This window comes from Thalassophryne amazonica, chromosome 15, assembly GCF_902500255.1.
Source record: "Thalassophryne amazonica chromosome 15, fThaAma1.1, whole genome shotgun sequence".
Lineage (NCBI taxonomy): Eukaryota > Metazoa > Chordata > Actinopteri > Batrachoidiformes > Batrachoididae > Thalassophryne > Thalassophryne amazonica.
Genome location: NC_047117.1, coordinates 70,190,578 through 70,213,927, shown reverse-complemented (window position 1 = coordinate 70,213,927; position 23,350 = coordinate 70,190,578). Strand labels below are relative to the sequence as shown.

The following is a 23,350-nucleotide window of genomic DNA, read 5'->3' as shown; positions in this document are numbered from 1 at the left end:
TTTGCACTTTTCCATTTTCAAAAATTTTGTTGAAATTAAACATGTTTAAAATACAGTATTTTACACACTGCTGTCTTATGGTCATCTTGTAGTTTCATTGTATTCAGAGGCAAGTAAAACACATTGCAGCCGACAAATACACAATGGCAGTTATTGTAAGGCTCCAGTCTGCGCTCTAACTGGAACATCTCAGTTGAAAACTGGGGTATAGTCATGTTGGTACTGTGTTGTTGCTGAACCTCTGCATTCTGGGCCAATCATCACTTCGAAAAAGAATAACCACAGACAAAAAGTGTCACACTTGATGGCCCAATCACAGCTTGCATTTCCTTCAATGGAAAAATCTACACAGGTTATAAAATCAGAATAAACTTGATGTTGCTGGGTTTTTTCCCCCACATCATCATCCTCACACATGGACGGACTGAGTATTGTCATAGCTCTCTTAGGTAAATTTTAAGAAAAGATTAGTTAATAACACTGACGTTGTTGGGTACCATGATGACTGGTGAATGGGTACTTGGGTACTATGAATTGGTTGAATATGCATTTGTTTAATGTGAAATAGTTTGTTGAGAATTTAACCTGTTTGTGTTCCAGAAGCTGTTTCCTGCAGTCAGAACTGGGTCTCCGGATCAGTGCTTGAGCTGACGGTCAATCCAGGAGACAATGTCACTCTCTATTGTGACTGCAAATCCTCAACTGGACAATACACAATGTGGTTCAGGAACTGTTCTCATGAGAACCAGCCTGTTCTTGTTCTCAGAACTAGATTCCAGAACCACTGGGAATGCAAAAGTGCAGATATTCTGAATCTATCCCATCACTTTCGTGTATCAAAGAATGAATCGTCTGAATGCTTTGACCTTCTAATCATGAATACGACCAAGTCTGACGAGGGTCTGTACTACTGTGGAACTGAATACTTCGAAGTGGGGGATAAAGAACACAACATGACTCCAAAATTTCTTTACAAATATGGCAATGCAACAACAAGGATCCTGCTGAGTAAGTACTTTGGTCTGCATTCTCTCTCTAGTCACTTGTGCAGTAAATTTAAATTTCTAAGAATCACATAACGAAAACATGACAAATGAAAACGTGATGCTAAAAGTCAATCATACAAAAACAAAATACCGTATTTTTTGGAGTGTAAGTCACATCCAAGTACAAGCTGCACCATTTTTCTGTATTATCACCCCTTTCATTTCAGATATTTGTACATTGTTGTAGTGTACTTTCTATTATTGCCATTTATACTTTCATTATTGGAGTTTATTTTATTTTATTTTATTTTACTCCCACCTCTGGGAGAGCTTCTCCCAGATCCCGGGGGAGGTTGGAGACATGGAGTCCGAGTGGACCATGTTCTCCACCTCCATTGTCGATGCGGCCGCTCGTAGCTGTGGTCACGAGGTCTCTGGTGCCTGTCGCGGCGGCAATCCCCGAACCCGGTGGTGGACACCGGAAGTAAGGGATGTCGTCAAGCTGAAGAAGGAGTCCTACTTATCTTTGTTGGTAGGTGGGACCCCAGAGGCAGCTGACAGGTACCGGCAGGCCAAGCGTGCCACAGCCCGTGCGGTCGCAGAGGCAAAAACTCGGGTCTGGGAGGAGTTCGGGGAGGCTATGGAGGAGGACTATTGGTCGGCCTCAAAGAGATTCTGGCAAACCGTCCGACGCCTCAGGAGGTGGAAGCAACTCTCCACCAGCACTGTTTACAGTGTGGGTGGGGAGCTGTTGACCCTGAGTGGGGATGTTGTCGGGCGGTGGAAGGAGTACTTTGAGGATCTCCTCAATCCCATCGTCACGTCTTCCAAAGAGGAAGCAGAGACTGGGGACTCAGAGGCGGACTCATCCATTACCCAGGCAGAAGTCACCGAGGTGGTTAGAAAGCTCCTCAGTGGCAAGGCTCCTGGGGTGGATGAAATCTGTCCTGAGTACCTTAAGTCTCTGGATGTTGTGGGACTGTCTTGGCTGACACGCCTCTGCAACATCGCGTGGTGATCGGGGACAGTGTCTCTGGATTGGCAGACCAGGGTTGTCCCTCTGTTTAAGAAGGGGGACCGGAGGGTGTGTTCCAACTATAGGGGGATCACACTACTCAGCCTCCCCGGTAAGGTCTATTCCAGAGTACTGGAGAGGAGAATTCGACCGATGGTCGAACCTCGGTGTGGTTTTCGTCCTGGTCGCGGCGCACTGGACCAGCTCTACACGTTCCATCGGGTGCTCGAGGGTTCATGGGAGTTCGTCAAATCAGTCCACATGTGTTTTGTGGATCTGGAGAAGACGTTCAACCATGTCCCTCGGGGCACCCTGTGGGGAGTGCTCCAGGGTCCGGGGTCCTTTGCTAAGGGCTATCCGGTCCCTGTACGACCGCAGCAGGAGCTTGGTTCGCATTGCCGGTAGTAAGTCAAACCTGTTTCCAGTGCACGTTTGCCTCCGCCTTGCAGCCGAGTGTGAAGCGTCCGGGATGAAAATCAGCACCTCCAAATCTGAGGCCATGGTTCTCGACCGGAAAAAGGTGCTTTGCCCTCTTCAGGTCGGTGGAGGGTCCTTGCCTCAAGTGGAGGAGTTTAAGTATCTCGGGGTCTTGTTCACGAGTGAGGGTCGGATGGAGCGTGAGATCGATAGACGGATCGGTGCAGCATCTGCAGTGATGCGGTCGCTGTATCGGACCGTCGTGGTGAAGAGAGAGCTGAGTAGGGGGGCAAAGCTCTCGATTTATCGATCGATCTGTGTTCCGATCCTCACCTATGGTCATGAGATTTGGCTCATGACTGAAAGAACGAGATCAAGAGTACAAGCGGCTGAGATGAGTTTCCTCCACAGGGTGGCTGGGCGCTCCCTCAGAGATAGGGTGAGAAGCTCGGTCACTCGGGAGGAGCTCGGAGTCGAGCCGCTGCTCCTCCACGTCGAAAGGAGTCAGTTGAGGTGGCTCGGGCATCTTTTCTGGATGCCCCCTGGACGCCTCGCTGGAGAGGTGTTCCGGGCATGTCCCATTGGGAAGAGGCTCCAGGGAAGACCCAGGACACGCTGGAGGGACTACATCTCTTGGCCCCCAGGAGCTGGGGGAGGTGTGTGTGGATCGGGAGGTCTGGGCGGCTTTGCTTGAGCTGCTGCCCCTGCGACCCGACTCCGGATAAAGCGGAAGAAAATGGATGGATGGATGGATGGATGGATGGATGGATGGATGGATGGATGGAGTTTATTTTGTTAAGTGCTTTGATTCCGGGGAAAGCCAGGTATAGTTACTATAAAAATTTTTATTAATAATGAAAGTGTGATTTATTTTTTGATTTTTCTTTTCAGTATATAAGTCGAACTGTATATAACTGCATAAAAGTTACAGAACCTCGTAAATTAGTCAAACTAAAACAAAAAAGGCACAGTCTCCGGAGAATACACGTGGTAATCCTTAAAAGTTGAATAGTCCTGGATCTGACAACTTATCAAGCATGAGATTTTTCTATGCTGTTCATAAGGTGACTGTTACTCTGTTTCTGTCTGGACTGGGGGTTTTGGAAGAACATGAGTGACATACCCCCATTGCTTACGTGAACTCAAATCCCTCCACAAAAATGCACTTCTTTCATCTTATTTTTGATGAACAACCACTTACTTTTAGCATCAATTGCATTCAACTGCTTCATTGTCGTAATCAACATTATGGCATGGAATTGTGGTATTTTCACCCTTGTTGCACCAATTGCTCCATTGCAGTGAAACCCTATGCAACTGTATCCACATGCATATTGCAATAATGAAACAAAATCTAAAGAGAATACTGAAAATATGGAAACAGTCAATCACTGAAGCAGCATACAGCGCTGTGAAAAAGTTCATGCCCCCCTGAACTTTTTTATGTTTGAAATTTTTTTAGGACATCAAAAAAAAAAAAAAAATTCAGACTTTTATATTAAAATTTCTAAAATTTCAGCCTTTAAACTCACAGTGAAAAGTAATTTCTACATCATTAAAATTAAAAGAATTAAAAGAAATAAAAATCTAAAAGCCAAAACCCTTACTCTCTATAGTAGACAAGTCAGGGGACGGATACATCAATATTTCCAAGACACCGAATACAGTTGTATGTAAACGTTTGGGGACACCTGATGATTTGCATGATTTTCCTTTATACATCATTGGTTGTTTGGATCAGCAATGCCAGTTAAATATATCATATAGCAGACAAACACAGTGATATTTCAGAAGTGAAATTAAGTTTATAGGATTTACAGAAAGTGCGCAATAATTCTTTTAACAAAAATAATAAAACAAAATTAAACAAAACAAAATTAGGCAGGTGCATACATTTAGGCACCCCAACAGAAAAAATACATCAATATGTTGTAGATCCTCCTTTTGCAGAAATAACAGCCTCTAAATGCTTCTTATAGGTTCCAAAGAGAGTCTGGATTCTGGTTGAAGGTATTTTGGACCATTCTTCTATACAAAACATTTCAGGTTTGTTGGTTTCTGAGCATGGACAACCCACTTAAAATGACACCACAGATTTTCAATAATATTCAGGTCTGGGGATTGAGATGGCCATTCCAGAATGATGTACTTGTTCCTCTGCATGAATGCCTTAGTAGAATTTGAGCAGTGTTTAGGGTTGTCTTGTTGAAAGATCCAGCCCCGGTGCAACTTTAACTTTGTCACTGATTCATGAACATTGTTCTCAAGAATCTGCTGATATTGACTGGAATCCATGTGACCCTCAACTTTAACAAGATTCCCAGTACCTGCACTGGCCACACAGCCCCACAGCATGATGGAACCACCTCCAAATTTTACTGTAGGTAGCAAGTGTATTTCTTGGAATGCTGTGTTCTTTTTCTGCCCCTTGTTATGTCCAAATAGCTCAGTTTTTGTTTCATTAGTCCACAGCACCTTATTCCGAAATGAAGCTGGCTTGTCCAAATGTGCTTTAGCATACCTCAAGCAACTCTGTTTGTGGCATGTATGCAGAAAAGGCTTCCTCTGCATTACTCTCCCATCCAGCATCTCCTTGTGCAAAGTGCACTGTATACAATGCACAGAGACACTACCTGCAGCAAGATCATGTTGTAGGTCTTTGGAGCAGGTCTGTGGGTTGACTATGACTGTTCTCACCATCCTTCACTTCAGCTTATGTGAGATTTTTCTTTACCTGCCACTTTGGGCCTTAACTAGTACTGTGCCTGTGGTCTTCCATTTCCTCACTATGTTCCTCACAGTGGAAACTGACAGCTGAAATCTCTGAGATAACTTTTTGTATCCTTCCCCTAAACCATGATGTTGAACAAACTTTGTTTTCAGATCATTTGAGAGTTGTTTAGAGGCTCCCATGTTGCCACTCATTAGAAGAGATGCAAAGAGGAGAAGCTTTTGCAAATGGCCACCTTAAATATCCTTTCTTATGATTGGATTCACCTGTGTAAGGAGGTCAAGGGTCAGCAAGCTTACCAAACCTATTTCGTGTTCCAATAATTAGTGCTAAATATATTCAAATGAATAAAATGACAAGGGTGCCCAGATTTATGCACCTGCCCAATTTTGTTTAAATAATTATTGCACACTTTCTGTAAATACTAGAAAATTAATTACTAGAAACTTCTCAAATATCAGTGTGTTCGTCTGCTATATGATATATTAACTGCAATTTCTCTGATCCAGAAAACCAATGATTTATGAAGGAAAATCATGAAAATTATGAGGGGTGCCAAAACGTTTGTATACAACTGTATGTCTTGGACTTTATTTATATCAATTATTAAGAAATACAAACAGTAAGGCCCTCTATGGTAAATCTGTGTGGAGTAGACATTTCTCAAAAACTGAGTGACTGTATAAGAAGATAAGAGAGGGAAGCCACCAAGACACCTATGAAGAAGATATAGGCTTATGTGGCTGTCATTGAAGAAATTGTGCAGAGTGCAAGTTTTGAATTTTGCATCACTACTCATACACAGTAAAATCACCAGTGTAAAACTAACACTCACAGTATTAAATTAACACCGACAGTGAATATATGTTCCCACTCTGACCAGAGTAAGATCATATGTGCACTGGTACACAGAGAAATATAGATTGATACGGTTGATATTATATGTGTAGGTATTTTGAGAAGGTCAAAAAGTGCAAAAAGTTGGCCCATGAACGGCACTCGCAAGTTGTTTTCAACCTTCAGGTGAATAATGCACCAAAAGGTACACCGGGAATGACTTATTTTCCTGTTACCACTCAAATTTCCATTTAAGTCTACTTTCAGGATTGTGTGGGTGTCTTGGTGGCTTTCCTCTCTAATCTCCTTCTTGCACAGTCAGTATTTTAGAACTGTCCACTCCACACAGATTTACCATAGAATGCCATTATTTTTATTTCTACATCATTGATGTAAATAAAGACCAAAAATGTCTTGGAAATGTTCATGTGTCCATCCCCTGACTTGTCAGAATAAGATTGGACATAAAAGTGATTATTTGATTTGTATGTGTGATACTAAATAGGGCGCTGACTTAGTCACACCATTTTGTTTTTATTTTGTTTTGTTTTTTTGTTTGTTTGTTGTTATAAACAAACAAAAAATTCTAACATGTAAAATCTCAAAGGGGCACTAACTTTTTCACAGCACTGTAGATACTACACAGTGGTACCACGTTCGACATAAAACTTCATGAATTAAATGAAAATACGTATTTTTGGTTGGCAGTATTTTCTATGGCGTTTGATGCGTAGCAGAACTATTGGACATGACTTTGTCTTTGATCCAGACTCCAGTGAGCCTCATCACCAGACTCCCTGTGACTGTGGTCTTTGTTGGACACTGCTGTTGGCTCTGTGTCCAGCTTCAGTTGTGCTTTCTTCTGTCCTCTTCTCGCTGCTGGTTTATCTCTTTTGTCAGAAAACAGGTAATGTAGCTTTTATCAGTCATTCTTTTCATTAGTTTTTCATGTTGCTTTGATGATCTGAGCCATGACGGCTTTGGAAAAGCAGTCTGGCATTCTGAATGAATACTGTGTTACTGTATGTTGATGACATTAATGTAATGAAGGTGTATTTATTTCTGCAGCTAAAGACAATCAGGTTGTTCAACAAAGTTATGATGCACATCAAACAAGAGAGACACAGGTAACCAACCAAAGACACTTTTTCCAAATGCTTACAGGTGGTTGTTGTATGTAATTGTGGTTCTGACGAATTTTAAATCATAGGATGAAGATGTGTGTTATGCTGCACTGGACGCCCGTCCAACATCACAGAGACCAAAGAAGAAGAAACCTCAGAGCTCTGACTTCAGTATCTACTCTGCCATCAAAACCCCCAACACATAAAGGAACCAAAGAAGTCAATTTAATTTTTGTAGCGTCGATCAGTGAACATTGTGTTAGAAGCTGTGTAACGCTGCTGTATACAATAGCAAGCAAGCAAAGATTTAAAACAGCACACTTATTTTTTGAGTTTTATTTTAGATGTTGGTATAATGAATATCATCAAAGTTTGAAAAGTCGGACCCATAATTAGTTAAGTAGTTGCCTCTGTACACAACAGTGATGGAGTTGAATTGAAAGAAAGACATACGTGTAGTGAATACTGCTAGCTTTAATTCAAGGGGCTTTGTAAAAAAAAAAAAAAAATTGCATTAACTATTTATGATTTACAGCCATTCATTGTTTTTCAGAGACAAACTAAATATAAAGATTGTTTTAAAAACAAATCATTACTTTTCCAGTCAAGTCACTGTGAATGTCTTGGACTTTATTTGCATCAGTCACTAAGAAATATAAACCGTCTCATTCTGCATAGTAAATTCTTAAAAAGTGAGAGATCATACAAGTAGAAGACAAGTAAAGTAAGCCACCAAGATGACTACAGCAACTCTGAAATGGCTTTGGGCTTCCATGGCTGTGATTGGATTAACGGTGTACGGTGAAACACCAGCTAGGCTCTTCTGGTCACATACCTTGGCCAACAGATCCCCAAGCTGTAGCAGTCTAAGCTAGTTTGCCTCTTAGAATAAATGACAAATTTCAATGAAAAAACTAGGTTTTGACAATAATAAATGCACTGCAATGCTAAAATACCCTCAGCCATATGAGCATTGTCTTGTTTAGAATAAAACACAAATAAAATTGTGAAATGATCACATGACAAAATAGAGGGGTTTAACTGAACATGTACAAACTGTACTTAAGCCAGTATGATCTGACTAATTAATGTAAATAACAATAAACATGTATGTGTGTGTGTGTGTGTGTGTGTGTGTGTGTGTGTGTGTGTGTGTGTGTGTGTGTGTGTGTGTGTGTGTGTGTGTGTGTGTGTGCGCGCGTCTGCAGGAGGATGTGCGTGTGCACATACATGAGCTGTTGACAAAAGCAGAGGTTAGCCTTGAGTTAGTGGAAGTTAGCATGTAAGCTGATGTCAGCGAAATGTCTTGTAAATCACTCAAGAGGTGTTATCAGGTTACAAAAACAGCATTTTCAGATTTAGAAGAGTTTATTTGTTGGTAGCTTTTACATAATATATGAGAAAGTTGTTATATTTACACACAAATGAAATGGAGTTAGCAGCTAGCCAGTGATGTCAACATGCTAACATCCACGAAATGTCTTGTAAATCACTCCAGAAGTGTTATCAGGTTCCAAAACCAGCATTTTCCGTTTTAGAAGTGTTTATTTCTGGCTAGAGAAACATGTTATTTTTACACATAAACAAAGCGGTTTTGGAGTTCCAGAGAGAGACCAGCCAATGTGACATGTGATGATAAGCTGAACCAGTTTTACTTGGTTTTTTATTGTTGTTTTTTCCCCTGTCTGCATATATAGTGATGTAAGTGCCAAACTGGTAGAACCATTTATATACATATATACACACAGTGCAAAACAGATAGCATGTAGTGCATGAGTGAACGTTGTGTGTGTGACCTTCACCTGCCCTTCCTGATCAGCCTATAACATTTTATTTAAAGCTAACATAATTTCTATCAAGAAGGGATGAACACCAAAACAAAATAAAGACAAGTGGTGACAGTAATAGTCTGTTGTCTATTTAGTGAGCATACATACCCTGTACTAGGACACTAGAGTCTTGATCCCCTGGGAACAACCAAAACTGAAATGTGGTGGCGGCCACAAACACCTGACCATCCACTCACAGAGACCAGATCACAGTTACAGTGGGGTAAAAAAGTATTTAGTCAGTCCCTGATTGTGCACGTTCTTCTACTTAGAAAGATGAGAGAGGTCTGTAATTTTCAACATAGGTACACTTTTTAAAGAATTTATTTGTAAATTATGGTGGAAAATAAGTATTTGGTCAATAACAAAAGTTCAATTCAATACTTTGCAACATAATCTTTCTTGGCAATGACAGAGGTCAAACGTTTCCTGTAAGTCTTCACCAGGTTTGCACACACTGTAGCTGGTATTTTGGCCCATTCCTCCAGATGCAGATCCCCTTTAGAGCAGTGATGTTTTGGAGCTGTCGCTGGGCAACACAGACTTTCAACTCCCTCCACAAATTTTCTATGGGGTTGAGGTCTGGAGACTGGCTTGGCCACTCCAGGACCTCAAAATGCTTTTTACAGAGCCACTCCTTAGTTGCCCGAGTGGTGTGTTTGGGATCATTGTCATGCTGGAAGACCCAGCCACGTTGCATCTTCAATGCTCTCACTGATGGAAGGAGGTTTCGGCTTAAAATCTCACAATACATGGCCCTGTTCATTCTTCCCTTAACATGGATCAGTCGTCCTGTCCCCTTTGCAGAAAAACAGCCCCAAAGCATGATGTTTCCACCCCCATGCTTCACAGTGGATATGGTGTTGTTGGGATGCAATTCAGCATTCTTCTTCCTCCAAACACAAAATGTTCTACTTTGGTTTCATCTGACCACATGGTATTCTCCCAATGCTCTTCTGGATCATTCATATGCTCTCTGGCAAACTTCAGACAGACCTGGACATGTACTGGCTTAAGCAGGGGGACATGCCTGGCACTGCAGGATTTGAGTCCCTCTCTGCGTAATGTGTAGCCTTTGTTACTTTGGTCCCAGCTCTCTGCAGGTCATTCATCAGGTCTCTCTGTTAAGTTCTGGGATTTTTGCTCACCGTTCTGATGATCATTTTAACCCCATGGGATGACATCTTGCGTGGATCCCCAGATCGAGGTAGATTATTAATGGTCTTGCATGTCTTCCATTTTTTACAATTGCTCCCACAGTTGATTTATTCACACCAACCTACTTGACTATTGTAGATTCACTCTTCCCAGCCTGGTGCACATCTACAATTTTCTTCCTGGTGTCCTTTGACAGCTCTTTGGTCTTGGCCATGGTTGAGTTTGGAGTCTGACTGATTGAGGCTGCGGATAGGTGTCTTTTATACAGATAACGAGTTCCAACAGGTGCCATTAATACAGGTAACAGGTGGAGGACAGAAGAGCTTCTTAAAGAAGAAGTTACAGGTCTGTGAGAGCCAGAAATCTTGCTTGTTTGTGGGTGACCAAATACTTATTTTCCACCATAATTTACAAATAAATTCTTTAAAAATCCTACAATGTGATTTCCTGGAATTTTTTTTTCTCATTTTTTCTCTCATTGTTGAAGTGTACCTATGATGAAAATTACAGACCTCTCTCATCTTTCTAAGTAGGAGAACTTGCACAATCAGGGGCTGACTAAATACTTTTTTACCCCACTGTAAATATCCGATCACTACTGTGGCTGGTGCGTTGGGCCAAGACAAAAGTACAGAACCTTACCATATGACGGCATGCCAGGAGCCACTTGGGTGATTGTATGCACCTCGATGGAAAGGGGTCCAGGATGCAGGGCCCCAGGAGATACAAGGAGAAAAAGGACAGTAGAAGCCCCCCCACACACACACACACACACAACGTAACCCCCACAGAGGCACAGGAAACAACCCAGCACTGAAGGGGAAGCACACAGGGCACCAGCACAGGCCCACAAGGGGGAGTTTTAATTGTTGATGTGTCATTTATGTAAGAAAAAGCAGGATGTTATTGAGTTATCGATGCAGGTTGCACCCCATCTAACAAACATCCATCAAACCATTTTCAAAGCCTGTATATTTCACTTCACCACATACGTTTCCTTTAGCGTAACTGCACAAGTATTTAGAGGGACAGATTTGTGATTGTGGTTTGCATTTGTAATAGTAGCTGGCCTGTTTATATACTGAGGAAGAGGATCCAGCATGTTTTCGTTGCCCACCACAATGACGGCTTCAGCATTGAAGGCCACGTGACTGCAAGGGTATCAACAGTAAAACCATTGCAACGTATTAACTTCATGCCACACATCACAAACAATGTGACGTGATGTGACTATGACACTGACATTGCAGAAATCACTTCCTTTCCGTCTCCCTCTCTGTCATCCCCTCGCCATAGGAGTGCCACAGTGGTGTTGATGTTTGAGTTCAATCCCTCTCTGCCCACTCACAGGATAGTGCTTACTCATGTCTGAGTTCCAACCAAGCCCATTTCTGACCTCTGTTTGTCTTCCCCAATCACTGCACCTCGCAATGATTTTTGCACGGCTGTTGGATTTGGTTGAGTAGACATTACGTAGCTGATATCTGACATGTATTTATGGCAACTATCAATCAAAATATGTCTATAATACGTCTATAAGAATCTAAATCTGTGTAAAATCTGCACAGGACCATCCTTAATATGATGTCTCTTAGAATGATATGTTTCCAGGAAAGTTCTAGTTTTGACAGCAAAGCTGTTATCTGGAATGTTTCGAACCAAATCTGTATTTTTTAACCCTCATCACCATTTCCTTGAAGTATTTAAAATGTAAACTGTTATTGTTGAAAACTGACATCTGGTGCCATTTGTGTGTCTTCTTTAGACTAATGTCTACATCGCACTTTACAGGAAGGTGTCCAAATATTCAGCAAGACTTAAAAATTCTTCTTGATTATTGGGCAATTGATCAATGTCACCATAGATGGAGTATAAGATTTTTCGTGGGAGGCTCAGTGAAAGATCTTTAAACATACACTGATGTTTGGCATCACACAGAAGGTAGACTACAACAATCCCACCAACTGCGCTCATAGTACCCACTTGCGTGGATACAAAAACACATACAACTAGACCTACCAGCAGGTACACACGGGGTCAAAGCCTCATACGTGGACCACCTCACGAGCCCCGGCAAGGACCATGTGACTCGTAATGATGCAGGTGCAAGATGTGGGCCTGACCAGCAGTGTCACATGGGCAATGGCGCCGTCATGCCAACTCTATCCTGCACCTCCCCTATATATACTTCTCTGCCACATCTGACTTCCTCATACAATACCACACTTTTTCTCTTGGCACTCTGTCAAAAGCTTTCTTTAAGTCCACAAACATACAACGCATCGTCTTCTGGCCTTCTCTACACATCTCCATCAGCACTCTCAGAGCAAATACTGCATCTGCACTGCTCAGTCTGTGTAATTTAAAGCTATTCATACTGAAAATTGAACATTGCTGGTCATTGATGGATAAGCTGATGAATTTCATGCTTTTCCCTTGTGATCTGGTTGTGGTGAGTGTTTATTTATAGCAAGTTGAGCTTTTCTTATATAAGCTTCTTTTGTTCTTGGTTTTGTTGGGGGGATTTTTTTCCACATCCCAACAGACAGGGGCTGTGAGCATGGACCGGGCCGCCGGGCCACCCGCCCTCGATCGCCACCCAATCCTCTCTGCACCCGACCCCCATGGCCCCCTCTGCAGGTAGTGAACCCACAGGAGGGCGGGCCCACGTCACTCTTTCGGGCTGAGCCCGTCCGGGATGAAAATCAGCACCTCCAAATCCGAGGCCATGGTTCTCGACGGGAAAAAGGTGCTTTGCCCTCTTCAGGTCGGTGGCGTGTCCTTGCCTCAAGTGGAGGAGTTTAAGTATCGCGGGGTCTTGTTCATGAGTGAGGGACGGATGGAGCGTAAGATCGATAGACGGATCGGTGCAGCATCTGCAGTGATGCAGTCGCTGTATCGGACCGTCGTGGTGAAGAGAGAGCTGAGTAGGGGGGCAAAGCTCTCGATTTACCGATCGATCTACGTTCCGATCCTCACCTATGGTCATGAGATTTGGCTCACGACCGAAAGAACGAGATCGCGAGTACAAGCGGCCGAGATGAGTTTCCTCCGCAGGGTGGCTGGGCGCTCCCTTAGAGATAGGGTGAGGAGCTCGGTCACTCGGGAGGAGCTCGGAGTCGAGCCGCTGCTCCTCCACGTCGAAAGGAGTCAGTTGAGGTGGCTCAGGCATCTTTTCCTGATGCCCCCTGGACGCCTCGCTGGAGAGGTGTTCCGGGCACGTTCCACTGGGAGGAGGCCCCGGGGAAGACCCAGGACACGCTGGAGGGACTACATCTCTCGGCTGGCTTGGGAACGCCTTGGGGTTCCCCCGGAGTGTGTGGATCGGGAGGTCTGGGCGGCTTTGCTGAGCTGCTGCCCCCGCGACCCGACTCCGGATAAAGCGGAAGAAAATGGATGGATGGATGGATGGATTTTTTTCCAGGAAATGTGTTGCTTTTGTCATAACAGCCATCATCGCCCAATCCTACAAATTTTAAACATTTACTTTGGCTGAAATACATATTTAATACGCACAAGCGACAAAGTATAACAGGACTATATATATGTTTCATTTAATTGAATTTAAATTTATTTATATTTTCTATGTCCCTGCACTACAGCATTCAGTAATTTCCAGCACAATCCACCTCTGATGGTGAAGTGAGCGTCAAACATAAACTGTAGGTTATCATTCACATTTACAGGAAACCACATGTCAAAAAAGTCCCTCAGATCTGCAGAAGCAGCTTTGTGGTCAGTGGAAGGTGGAAGGTGTTGGTGTACAGGCCCAGTGTCTTTCGTTCTTCTTAGCAGATACTGATCTATTCTGTTAACAGCTCACACATGCACAAAGAAAAACAGAAAAAAGTAGTACAAGTCTGAACATTTTCTTTCCAAAATGCTGTCCAACAATTTCCTATCAAAATTAAAATACAAAATAATGCATTTAACACATTTTTATATATATATATATATATATATATATATATATATAAAATCCTTAGAGATTTCACAGCGGATTCACAGCCTATACACCTCGTTACCAACCTGGGTTCTGAGCCCTACCCCCCCCCCCACACACACACAGATTTATCAGTTTTGTCTAATTTGAGGTTATTAAAATTAAAGGTTCACCTATTAAACAGGATCATACCAACAAACTTACTTGACAATCAAAAACTCTTTAAAGAGATCATTTTCTTTGATGACCCAAATGATGAAAGCGATCATGAATCGCTGTCTTCTTTTTTTGGGTGGGAGGGGTGCATGGGTGCAGCCTTTCTGTGGTCTAAGTGCCTCTGAAGTAAAAAGGTTGTGACCCGCTGACAGACTACACTCAGTATGGCACAACAGGGATGATTTTACAGTTTTGAACAGCGGTGTTGCACCATATTTGTGAAATGTGTCCATCTCTGACAGAGAACATTCTGCCATGTTAGATTGTTGTTTCTATGCTTGGCAAGTAACAAAATGCACTATACAGCTGTACTATGAATGGAAAGTCTCAGCTGTGGTTTGAGGTGAAGTCATATGCTGTTGTTACATATCATCGTGCATTTTGGCTCAGATAATCTATGACCAAACAAACAAACAAAAACAACAGACAAAAATGTTTCACTGCACTGCCCAATTACAATTTACATTTCCTTTAATAGGAAAGTCTGCAGAATGCCTGTCACTTTTTTTCTTATTTCCACATGACCATCACATAACATACGGCACTGCAACAGAGATCTTATGGAGTAAACACTTTGGGTCTGAGTTCTCTTTCCATTTAATCACTTGGGGAGTAAATTTATATATCTGACTGAAAATCACAGTGATGCCAAAATCAACATGATGCCAAAAGCCCATCTAAAAAAAAAAACAAAAAACAAAAAAAACAAGGCATGTAAAGCACAACGGTTTTTACAAGGCGAGAAGTTCTGGATCACATAATTTGTCAAGCAGAGAGATTTTTCTATCTTGTTTATAAGGCGACTGTTACTGTACAGTGTTTTTAGTTGTGCTTGAGTTTTGGGAGAATACTATTACTGCAGTTTGGTAAGTCAATCAAACAGCTCCCTTAGGATTTTTGTGCTAAAATAGATTTTTTGTTGTTGTTGTTTTGGCTTCATTAAGGACCAGACTGTTCCAAAATGACAGGGTTCCAGTTTTCTGACCCCTCCTTCCCTTTCTTTGGGGGGGAGGAATTGTCACTTCCATTCTGACCCCCTCAGAATGTTTTTCAGAGTGTATTGATCAATTTTGAAAAGAAGAAGAAAAAAAGTTGTGTTGTAAGTTTTTATGTATACCGAGTTGAATGATTGTACTTTCAGAGCAAATTTTGAGACCCCCTAACATTGAGGGGTGTCACAACAGTTTGAACCCCTTCACAACTAAAACCACACCTATTTCCAATACATTAACCAATATTCATAAAATTTGAGTTGTCTGAGTACAGAGTTGAATGACAAATGGTTAAAAAAATGATAACGCTATACGAGGTCTGTCCATAAAGTATCGTACCTTTTTATTTTTTTTTAAACTATATGGATTTGATTCATATGTTTTCACATCAGACAAGCTTGAACCCTTGTGCGCATGCGTGAGTTTTTCCACGCCTGTCGGTGACGTCATTCGCCTGTGAGCACGCCTTGTGGAAGGAGTGGTCCCACCCCGTCGTCGGATTTTCATTGTCTGGAAATGGCGGAATGATTTGGGCTTTTTTTCCATCAGAATTTTTTCAGAAGCTGTTAGAGACTGGCACCTGTCCAGCTCTCCACAATTTCACTGATACTTACTGGACTGGTAAGCATTGAAAGCCGAGATAGACATGTCCAAACTTGTCCTCTGACACGCCGAAACGGAGGTGTTCCTTTGTCTCGCTTCCAAAGCGAATCGGTCGTGACGCGAAGCCTCCGCGCAGCTTTCCATGACAAAATCTCTTGTTAAAAGTGAAATCTGCCGGAAAATGTCCAGCTCTTGTGATAACCAGAGAAAGAGCACACGACGGTCTCATATCCACAGAGCCATCAGCTCAGAAATGGTCCGGTGGCTTGTGCCGTGTGGTCGCAGCTCGGAGCGCAGCGCGCTGAGCGCAGCGCGCTGAGCGTCCTTAAAGGGGTCCTTAAAGCTGTACTACCAGACCTTATTCTCTGTGAAGCCCGTAAAATTTTCACCGAAAGCCAGATAAATTTTTTGAATAGTTTCCAGGTGCCAGTCTCTAACAGCTTCTGAAAAAATTCTGATGGAAAAAAACCCCAAATCATTCCGCCATTTCCAGACAATGAAAATCCGACGATGGGGCGGGACCATCCTTCCACAAGGCGTGCTCACAGGCGAATGACGTCACCGACAGGCGTGGAAAAACTCACGCATGCGCACAAGGGTTCAAGCATGTCTGACGTGAAAACATATGAATCAAATCCATATAGTTTAAAAAAAATAAAAAGGTACGATACTTTATGGACAGACCTCGTATGATCATTTCTTCTTTTTCTGCTCTTGAGCGGAGGAGCTGAGGAGGAGTCAGTCAGTCATCATGGCAGGTGGTGAGAGGTTTAATCAGTTTGACTTGATGCAGGGGAAAAAAGGCATGTGTTAAATGACTGTTTTTAATCCTACACGCCAATGAAAACATTTTCCCAGCTGCCGTTTCTGCACCTCATTACCTAGGAGTGGAATTAGAGACAGGCAGGTTTGTGTTTGTATTACGATAACGACAGCACAACACTGTCAAATGATTTTTCCTGTTAGCCTATTATTCCATGTCAGTATGACAAAAGATTACTAAGCTGTTGGTTTTTAACATTCGAAATACAAAATAAAGATGTAGTTGAAAATGAATGTCCAACTGAATCAGTGATGTACGCCAACTCTACTCTGGTGACAGTCTGGTTTTTACATGGATTAAAACACGTTCTGTCCTTCACAACATAAACAACAGGCTCTGTGACTATACAATCAGACGCCTCAATACAATCAGAAAACATAAACAAATTTTTTGTACTTTGTGGATGACACTGATATTTGTGGAATCAGTGGTTGCTCTGGTTGGTGCACATGAAAAGCTGAGGAAGGAGTGAAATTGGGTTGTCTTTAATCAAAACCATCATTCTCTCTTTCAAGGACTTCCTGGACACATCCATCAGACATCTACATGAAAATTTTGTTTGTTGTTTTTTTTTCTGCTCCCACCACTAAATGAGTAAAGCTTTCGTGACAGGTAGAGAAGCTTGAATCTTCGACTGGACTGGGGTGCTTGACGTGAGGACATTTCGCTTCAAATCGCAGAAGCTTCCTCAGCTAAAATTCTTGCTCTGGTGGTCTGACTTCTGTCTTGACTCTTGTAGAGAAGAATAATCAAGAAGTCACAAAAGCTGGAGTTTTAAACCTAACCAGACCCCTCCTACCGACAGGCAGACTGCTATAGGCTAGTGACTAAACAATAGCTCTAATTAGCACCTATTGTGCTCTAGTTAGCACCCTCCTAATGACAGGGCAGCTGTCCCTCCTAATGATGGGACGGACCCTATCCTGATGGTTCCCTTGACGACTCTGCTGATGACGTGAATGATTCATTACCATGAACAAAAGACTGAAACTGCTTTGACCTGACTACCCCATTGTAAACAGGGGATAAAGCGTGTCTCAGACCCCCTCCCCGGTTAAGGCTGGGTTTCAAACGTTTCACAAAGAATGCCTCCTTGACCGCTCTCTCAAACCATTTCTTCTCTCTGGTTAATATTTTAACTTCCTTGTCCTCAAACAAGGACCACTCCTCACTCAAAGCCTGCTCACAGGCAAATGACGCAACCGACAGGCGTGGAAAAACTCACGCATGCGCACGAGGGTTCAAGCTTGTCTGACGCAATCACACGTGATTCAAATCCATATGGTTTTTGAAAAAAATAATAAGGTCGGCTACTTTTCTAATAGACCTCGTACAACTGTATTTCAACAACATAATGTCAATTTTCAGGGTTTTTAAAGGTTTGTGCTTTGGTGTGGACAAAGACCCTGTGTAGCTGACCATTGGAAAGTAGGAAAGACGCTTGCACTACAGTTCATCTTTGTTGACCGGATCACACCACATGAGCACAGAACATCCCACATTTTAATCCATTTCTGAGCCACTGAAAAGAATATAAATACATACTTCTGTCACTAAAGTTATCATCTTTGATTTGTGACAGAGATGTTTGGACCATGTGACTTTCTGAGGCAGATAACCCATAACTCATCACCGTGTGTGCTGTCACAGGCTGTGGAAGTGTGGCCGTATTGTCACGGTGTCATGACATAATGTTTTCCAAGTATTTTTTAAATAAGAACGTTCCTTAAGAATTAGCCAGCAGTCCGAAATCCAATCCTTTAGTTAAAATTAAGAGATGAAAATCAGTTAAATTGGTGTCACAAGGTTGTCACATAAAAGCAAGCATACTTCCTGACTGAATGATATACTGCATAAATATTGTCCTATCTTAAATATGACAGTAGATCTTTTTGTGAGCTATTCACTGTAAAATGAATACAAGCATGGCCCACAATTTCATTGGTGATAGTAAAACATTTTTCAAAAACAGATGTGGCAGAAATTGACACAGGGGAGCAACGTGAGCTGGGAAGGACGGTTCGGTTCAGGATCAGCCCCCCCCCCCCCCCCCCCCCCGAGATTGGTGCTTTTTGCAGTCTTTAAATTGGAGCACTGTGGTGAATTCTGAGGTGTAATTATGAATGTGTTTATATGGTATTATATTATGTACGTTTTCTGGCACTTCTAATCAGTATCTTTAATAGAAGACACAAATATTAACATACCATATTATATGATGATTATATTCCACAATTAAAGAAATGTTCCCTCATTCCAGGAAGTACAGACATGGCCAACAAGTCAACAACTCTAAACACTGCTCAAAATTTACTAAGGCATTCATGCAGAGGAACAAGTACAATGTTCTGGAATGGCCATCTCAGTCCCCAGACCTGAATATTATTGAAAATCTGTGGTGTGATTTTAAGCGGGCTGTCCATGCTCAGAAACCAACAAACCTGAGATGTTTCTGTGTAGGCTCTCAATTGTCCAGGTGGTTTCCATAGTAGAGAAGCTTGAGTCAGAGGATCTTCAGACAGCACAAAATCCCAGTTTACTTTAAACCGGTTAACACCTTGAGACAGAAATTGAGACAGATTGAGGTCCAATGGTGCCCTCTCTGCGTAGCTGGTATAGCTTTTTGTGTAAAGGTTGCTTAGTCTCACCTATGTAGTGTTCGTTACAGTTTTCCTGACATCTGATAGAATACACTACATTGTTCTGTTTGTAACTGGGGATCCTGTCCTTAGGGTGAACTAATTTCTGTCTCAAGGTGTTAACCGGTTTAAAGTAAACTGGGATTTTGTGCTGTCTGAAGATCCTCTGTAGTTTTTTCCCCTACTCCTGCTAAATAAGGGAGAGTCACTCCTCTTCTTCTTGTCTCCATCTATCTGGTCTCTTTGTTCTCTGGGACTTCTGCACTTTGTCCAGGGACCATCATGGGTACCCACATACTGTGAGGGCTTTCCGGACACGTTGTTGTTCTTTATCCCTTCCCTCTGCAGTTGTGGGCACCTGTAGGGCTCTGTGTTGAAGCGTCCTGATCACCCCAAGTTTGTGTTCAAGGGGGTGGTTTGAGCCAAAAAGCAGATATTGGTCAGTGTGAGTTGGTTTTCTGTAAACCCCTGTCTGGAGCTGCCTGTTCTCTCCAATCGTAACATCACAGTCCAAGAAGGCTAAATGGTTGTTTCTGGCATCCTCACGTGTGAACTTGATATTGGCGTCCACTGAGTTGATGTATTCTGTAAAGTCCTCAACTTCCTGTTGCTTGATTTTAACCCATGTGTCATCAACATATCTGAACCAGTGACTGGGAGAGATGCCCGTGAAAGACGTCAAGGCCGTCTTCTCCACTCGCTCCATGTACAGATTGGCCACAATGGGGGATACCGGAGACCCTATCGCACAAACATGAATCTGCCTGTAGTAATTCCCCCTAAACAGGAAATACGTGGTATTAAGATAGATCTCCAAGAGTTGGCAGATGTGGTCTGGTGTGAGTTTGGTCCTTTCAAGTAGAGACACATCCTCCAGCAGTCTCTGCCTCACAGCTGACACGGCCTCAGCGGTGGGGATGCAGGTGAACAACGAAGTCACATCAAATGACACGATTGTTTCATCTGCCTCCAGCTGCAGGTCCTTGATCTTGTTCACAAAATCTTGTGTGTTCTCCACATGGTGGTCTGAGTTACCCACTAGAGGAGCCAAAATCCACTTGAGGTGCTTGGCCACATTGTACGTGATGGAATCTGTGCTACATACAGTAGGCCTGAGTGGCACGTCCTGTTTGTGGATTTTGGGCAGTCCATAGAGACACTGAGTGGCGTCCCCAGGGTACAGTCTGTAGTATGTCTGCCTGTCGATGACTCCCTCTTTCTCCAGGTTTTGGAGGTAGCTAATGATTTTCTTCTTATAGCCGCTCATGGGGTCTCTCTTCAGACGTCCGTATGTATTGGAGACACTGAGCAAGTTGTTGATCTTGGCCTCGTAGTCCAATGTGTTCAGGACCACCGTGCATCTGCCTTTATCTGCTGGCAGGATAAGGATGCTTTGGTCCTTTTGCAGTGCTGACAAAGCTTTCCATTCTTCTCCTGTGATGTTGGATGGAGGAGGCTTAGTCGGAGGTCCCCAGCTTCTGACTCTGACAAACTGTTATGTTTAATGGATGACTCTACTGCAGTGATGTAATCTACTGTCAGTATATGTTTAGGGGTCACTGAGAAATTTAGTCCTTTAGCAAGCACATCCTTTTCTGTCTGTGTAAGAACCCTGTTGGAGAGATTCTTTACCCAATTTTCCCTGTTGTCACTAATTTGTCTGGGTGTATCTTTAAAAATACTCCCACTGAAAGTACACCTTTTCTGCCCTAAAAGGTTGTGAAACTTCCTGATTTGCCGCTCCTTACTTTCGTGACAGGGTTTTTTTTTAACTCACTATAACTAACCCTACTGCTACCCCCAACGCTAACCTTGACCATCACGTAATCCTACTCCTTGTGCCCACCCTAACCTTTACCAAAATTCAGTAAGGTATATCTTCTATTATACATTCCAAATCTAAGATGGAACTCTACTAGTGTATACTAAGGTACATCTAAATATCTTTAAAAAAAAAAAAAAAAGAAGTAGTTACTACATAATATTATAGGAGTTAGCTCCTGAAACCTAAGTGTTCATACAGGAGAAGACTGTAGTATACATCTACCTAGTCTGTAGACTTGTTGTAAAACTAAATTATAGCTAGTAGGTTAAGCTAATAATCTGGTTAAGTTATTATAGAAACAGAGGCTATGATGTAATATGTTTTAGGTTTCTAAGTTCACCCTGCTAGCTAGGTTATGGATTGCTACTACAGGAAGACAAATTCCATACTCTACATGCTTTCTAATGGAAACCCCAAACTTAGATACTATCTACTGATATCTATTAAAGAACCCTTTAAACTGAAGAACCATTAAAAATCTACACCATGTAAAATAAAAGTACACATTTCAAAAGTAGGCTAACTATAGCCAGATGAGCTACCATTGATTTTGTCGTTAATTGGCCTAGCGTACCTTGCTAGTCAACAAAGCTAAACAAAGCCCGTAACTGGCGTATAAAGCATAATAGCATTGTTTCACTCTACAATGACGGTGGTAACAACAAATACATATAACAACAAATGCAAACAAAAGTGTGTATTAACGTTAGCGTTAACGTTGCCTTGAAAATGTCAAATTTGTCAGGATATGTCTCTGGGTACTCAGCCTATGAGATCAAGAAAAACACAGACGAGCTTACTGAGTCATGAGGTCCCTGGGAAGAAGCATTTTGGAGGTGCAACACTCTGTTCCCTGTCTTTCTGCATGGGTGTGACACATGGATACTAACTACTAATCTAAATGGAAACTGAGTGTCATTGGTTTCAAGTGTCTACAGAGGATGGTTGGGTAGCATTAGAATGACAAAAGTCAAACAGTTACATAGAGAGTCACATGAGGCATACTACATGTGTGCATTAAGAGGTAATGTCCTCTGTAACATTTTGGACATGTGGCACACATCTTTGGGCATGATCCAACACACAGATGTCTAACTGGTGAGGATGCCAACAACTGGAAATACCCCAGCAACAGGGCACCCATCTATCACCGCAGAGCAAGATAGATGGTTTGATAGATGGGGGCAGGGATGGACCAGTTGTCTACATGAATGGTTGCCATCCAGGACACAGGCCGATTCTGTTATGCGACTGGTGCACTGAATGCGGCACCAGTGCATGCTGCCAGACCTAGCTTCATTTGCCACAGAGTTACGCATATTTGGATAACTCTTGTTTTTACTCTGGGTTGTGAAAGCAGATCCAACGAAGATCCAAATCCATGTTGATTTGGCACAAGTTTTATGCTGGACACAACTCCACATTCCATGGAGAATGGGCAGGGGTGGGTTTTGAACAGGGAACCTTCTGCACTGAAACCAAGCTCACTTAACCACTTAACCACCACCTCCTCCATAGTTTTCAAAATACATCTAATTTTAATGGCACTGATATTAAAATCTCAGCCTGTCTCCAACAGACAGAAAGCAGGAGAGAGTCGTCTTTAATCTGGCCTTCTCTCTGAGACTGATGTCTCCAGACAAGTTTTCATTTTGCCAGAACAGTTATCTCCACTGTTTTGGACTAAATCTGTCATTTTGAACCTTCAACAGATACTATCTCCCAACATATTTGAAATGTGAATTGTTCTTGATAGAACTGACACCTGATACCATCTGGGTGTTTTATTGGCACTAATGTCCATGGCAGACTTAGATGAATTGGAGTCCCCCCCCCCAAAGCTTCCTACTTGTTGTTTTCCAATTGTCAATTCTCAGTGTCCATACATGCAGGTTGAAATGTTGTCATGAGAGGCTCTGTGATATTTCTTCCCATGTGTACTTCAAAGTGACAGCTGACAATAAACACTACAACTTATGAACTCAAATACATCAAGTAACACCACCTTCCTCAAAAGTACGTCAGTCTGAGAATATCAAGATCCTTAATTACGTTTACACCAGTTTCATCAAATAAAAGAACTCTTCCTCTCACAATCTGTTGCAGGCAATGCCAGAAAAATCCCCCATGTTACAAAAATATTACAAAATATGAGTTTTGTCCACTGTGTAGCTTGATTGCACAAGTTGGACATGATCACGGCCTTGATGTG

General features: G+C 42.3%; 1 protein-coding gene across 1 annotated transcript; it reads left to right on the top strand.

Annotated features, from left to right (window-relative positions):
- Window positions 1–369: 369 nt before the first annotated feature.
- Window positions 370–7,677, top strand: LOC117526249. The gene is made up of 5 exons (XM_034188299.1): window positions 370–449; window positions 601–1,008; window positions 6,756–6,893; window positions 7,055–7,113; window positions 7,197–7,677. The coding sequence occupies exons 1-5, from the start codon at window positions 416–418 to the stop codon at window positions 7,314–7,316; spliced, it is 759 nt and encodes a 252-aa protein (XP_034044190.1). The 5' UTR covers window positions 370–415; the 3' UTR covers window positions 7,317–7,677.
- Window positions 7,678–23,350: the final 15,673 nt, after the last annotated feature.

Excerpts from the sequence above, each read along its gene's own strand:
- LOC117526249 (XM_034188299.1), top strand. The coding sequence starts at position 416 with ATGGACGGACTGAGTATTGTCATAGCTCTCTTAG. Across the intron at positions 450-600 it reads TATTGTCATAGCTCTCTTAG|AAGCTGTTTCCTGCAGTCAG; the intron begins GTAAATTTTAAG and ends TTTGTGTTCCAG. Across the intron at positions 1,009-6,755 it reads AACAACAAGGATCCTGCTGA|ACTCCAGTGAGCCTCATCAC; the intron begins GTAAGTACTTTG and ends TCTTTGATCCAG.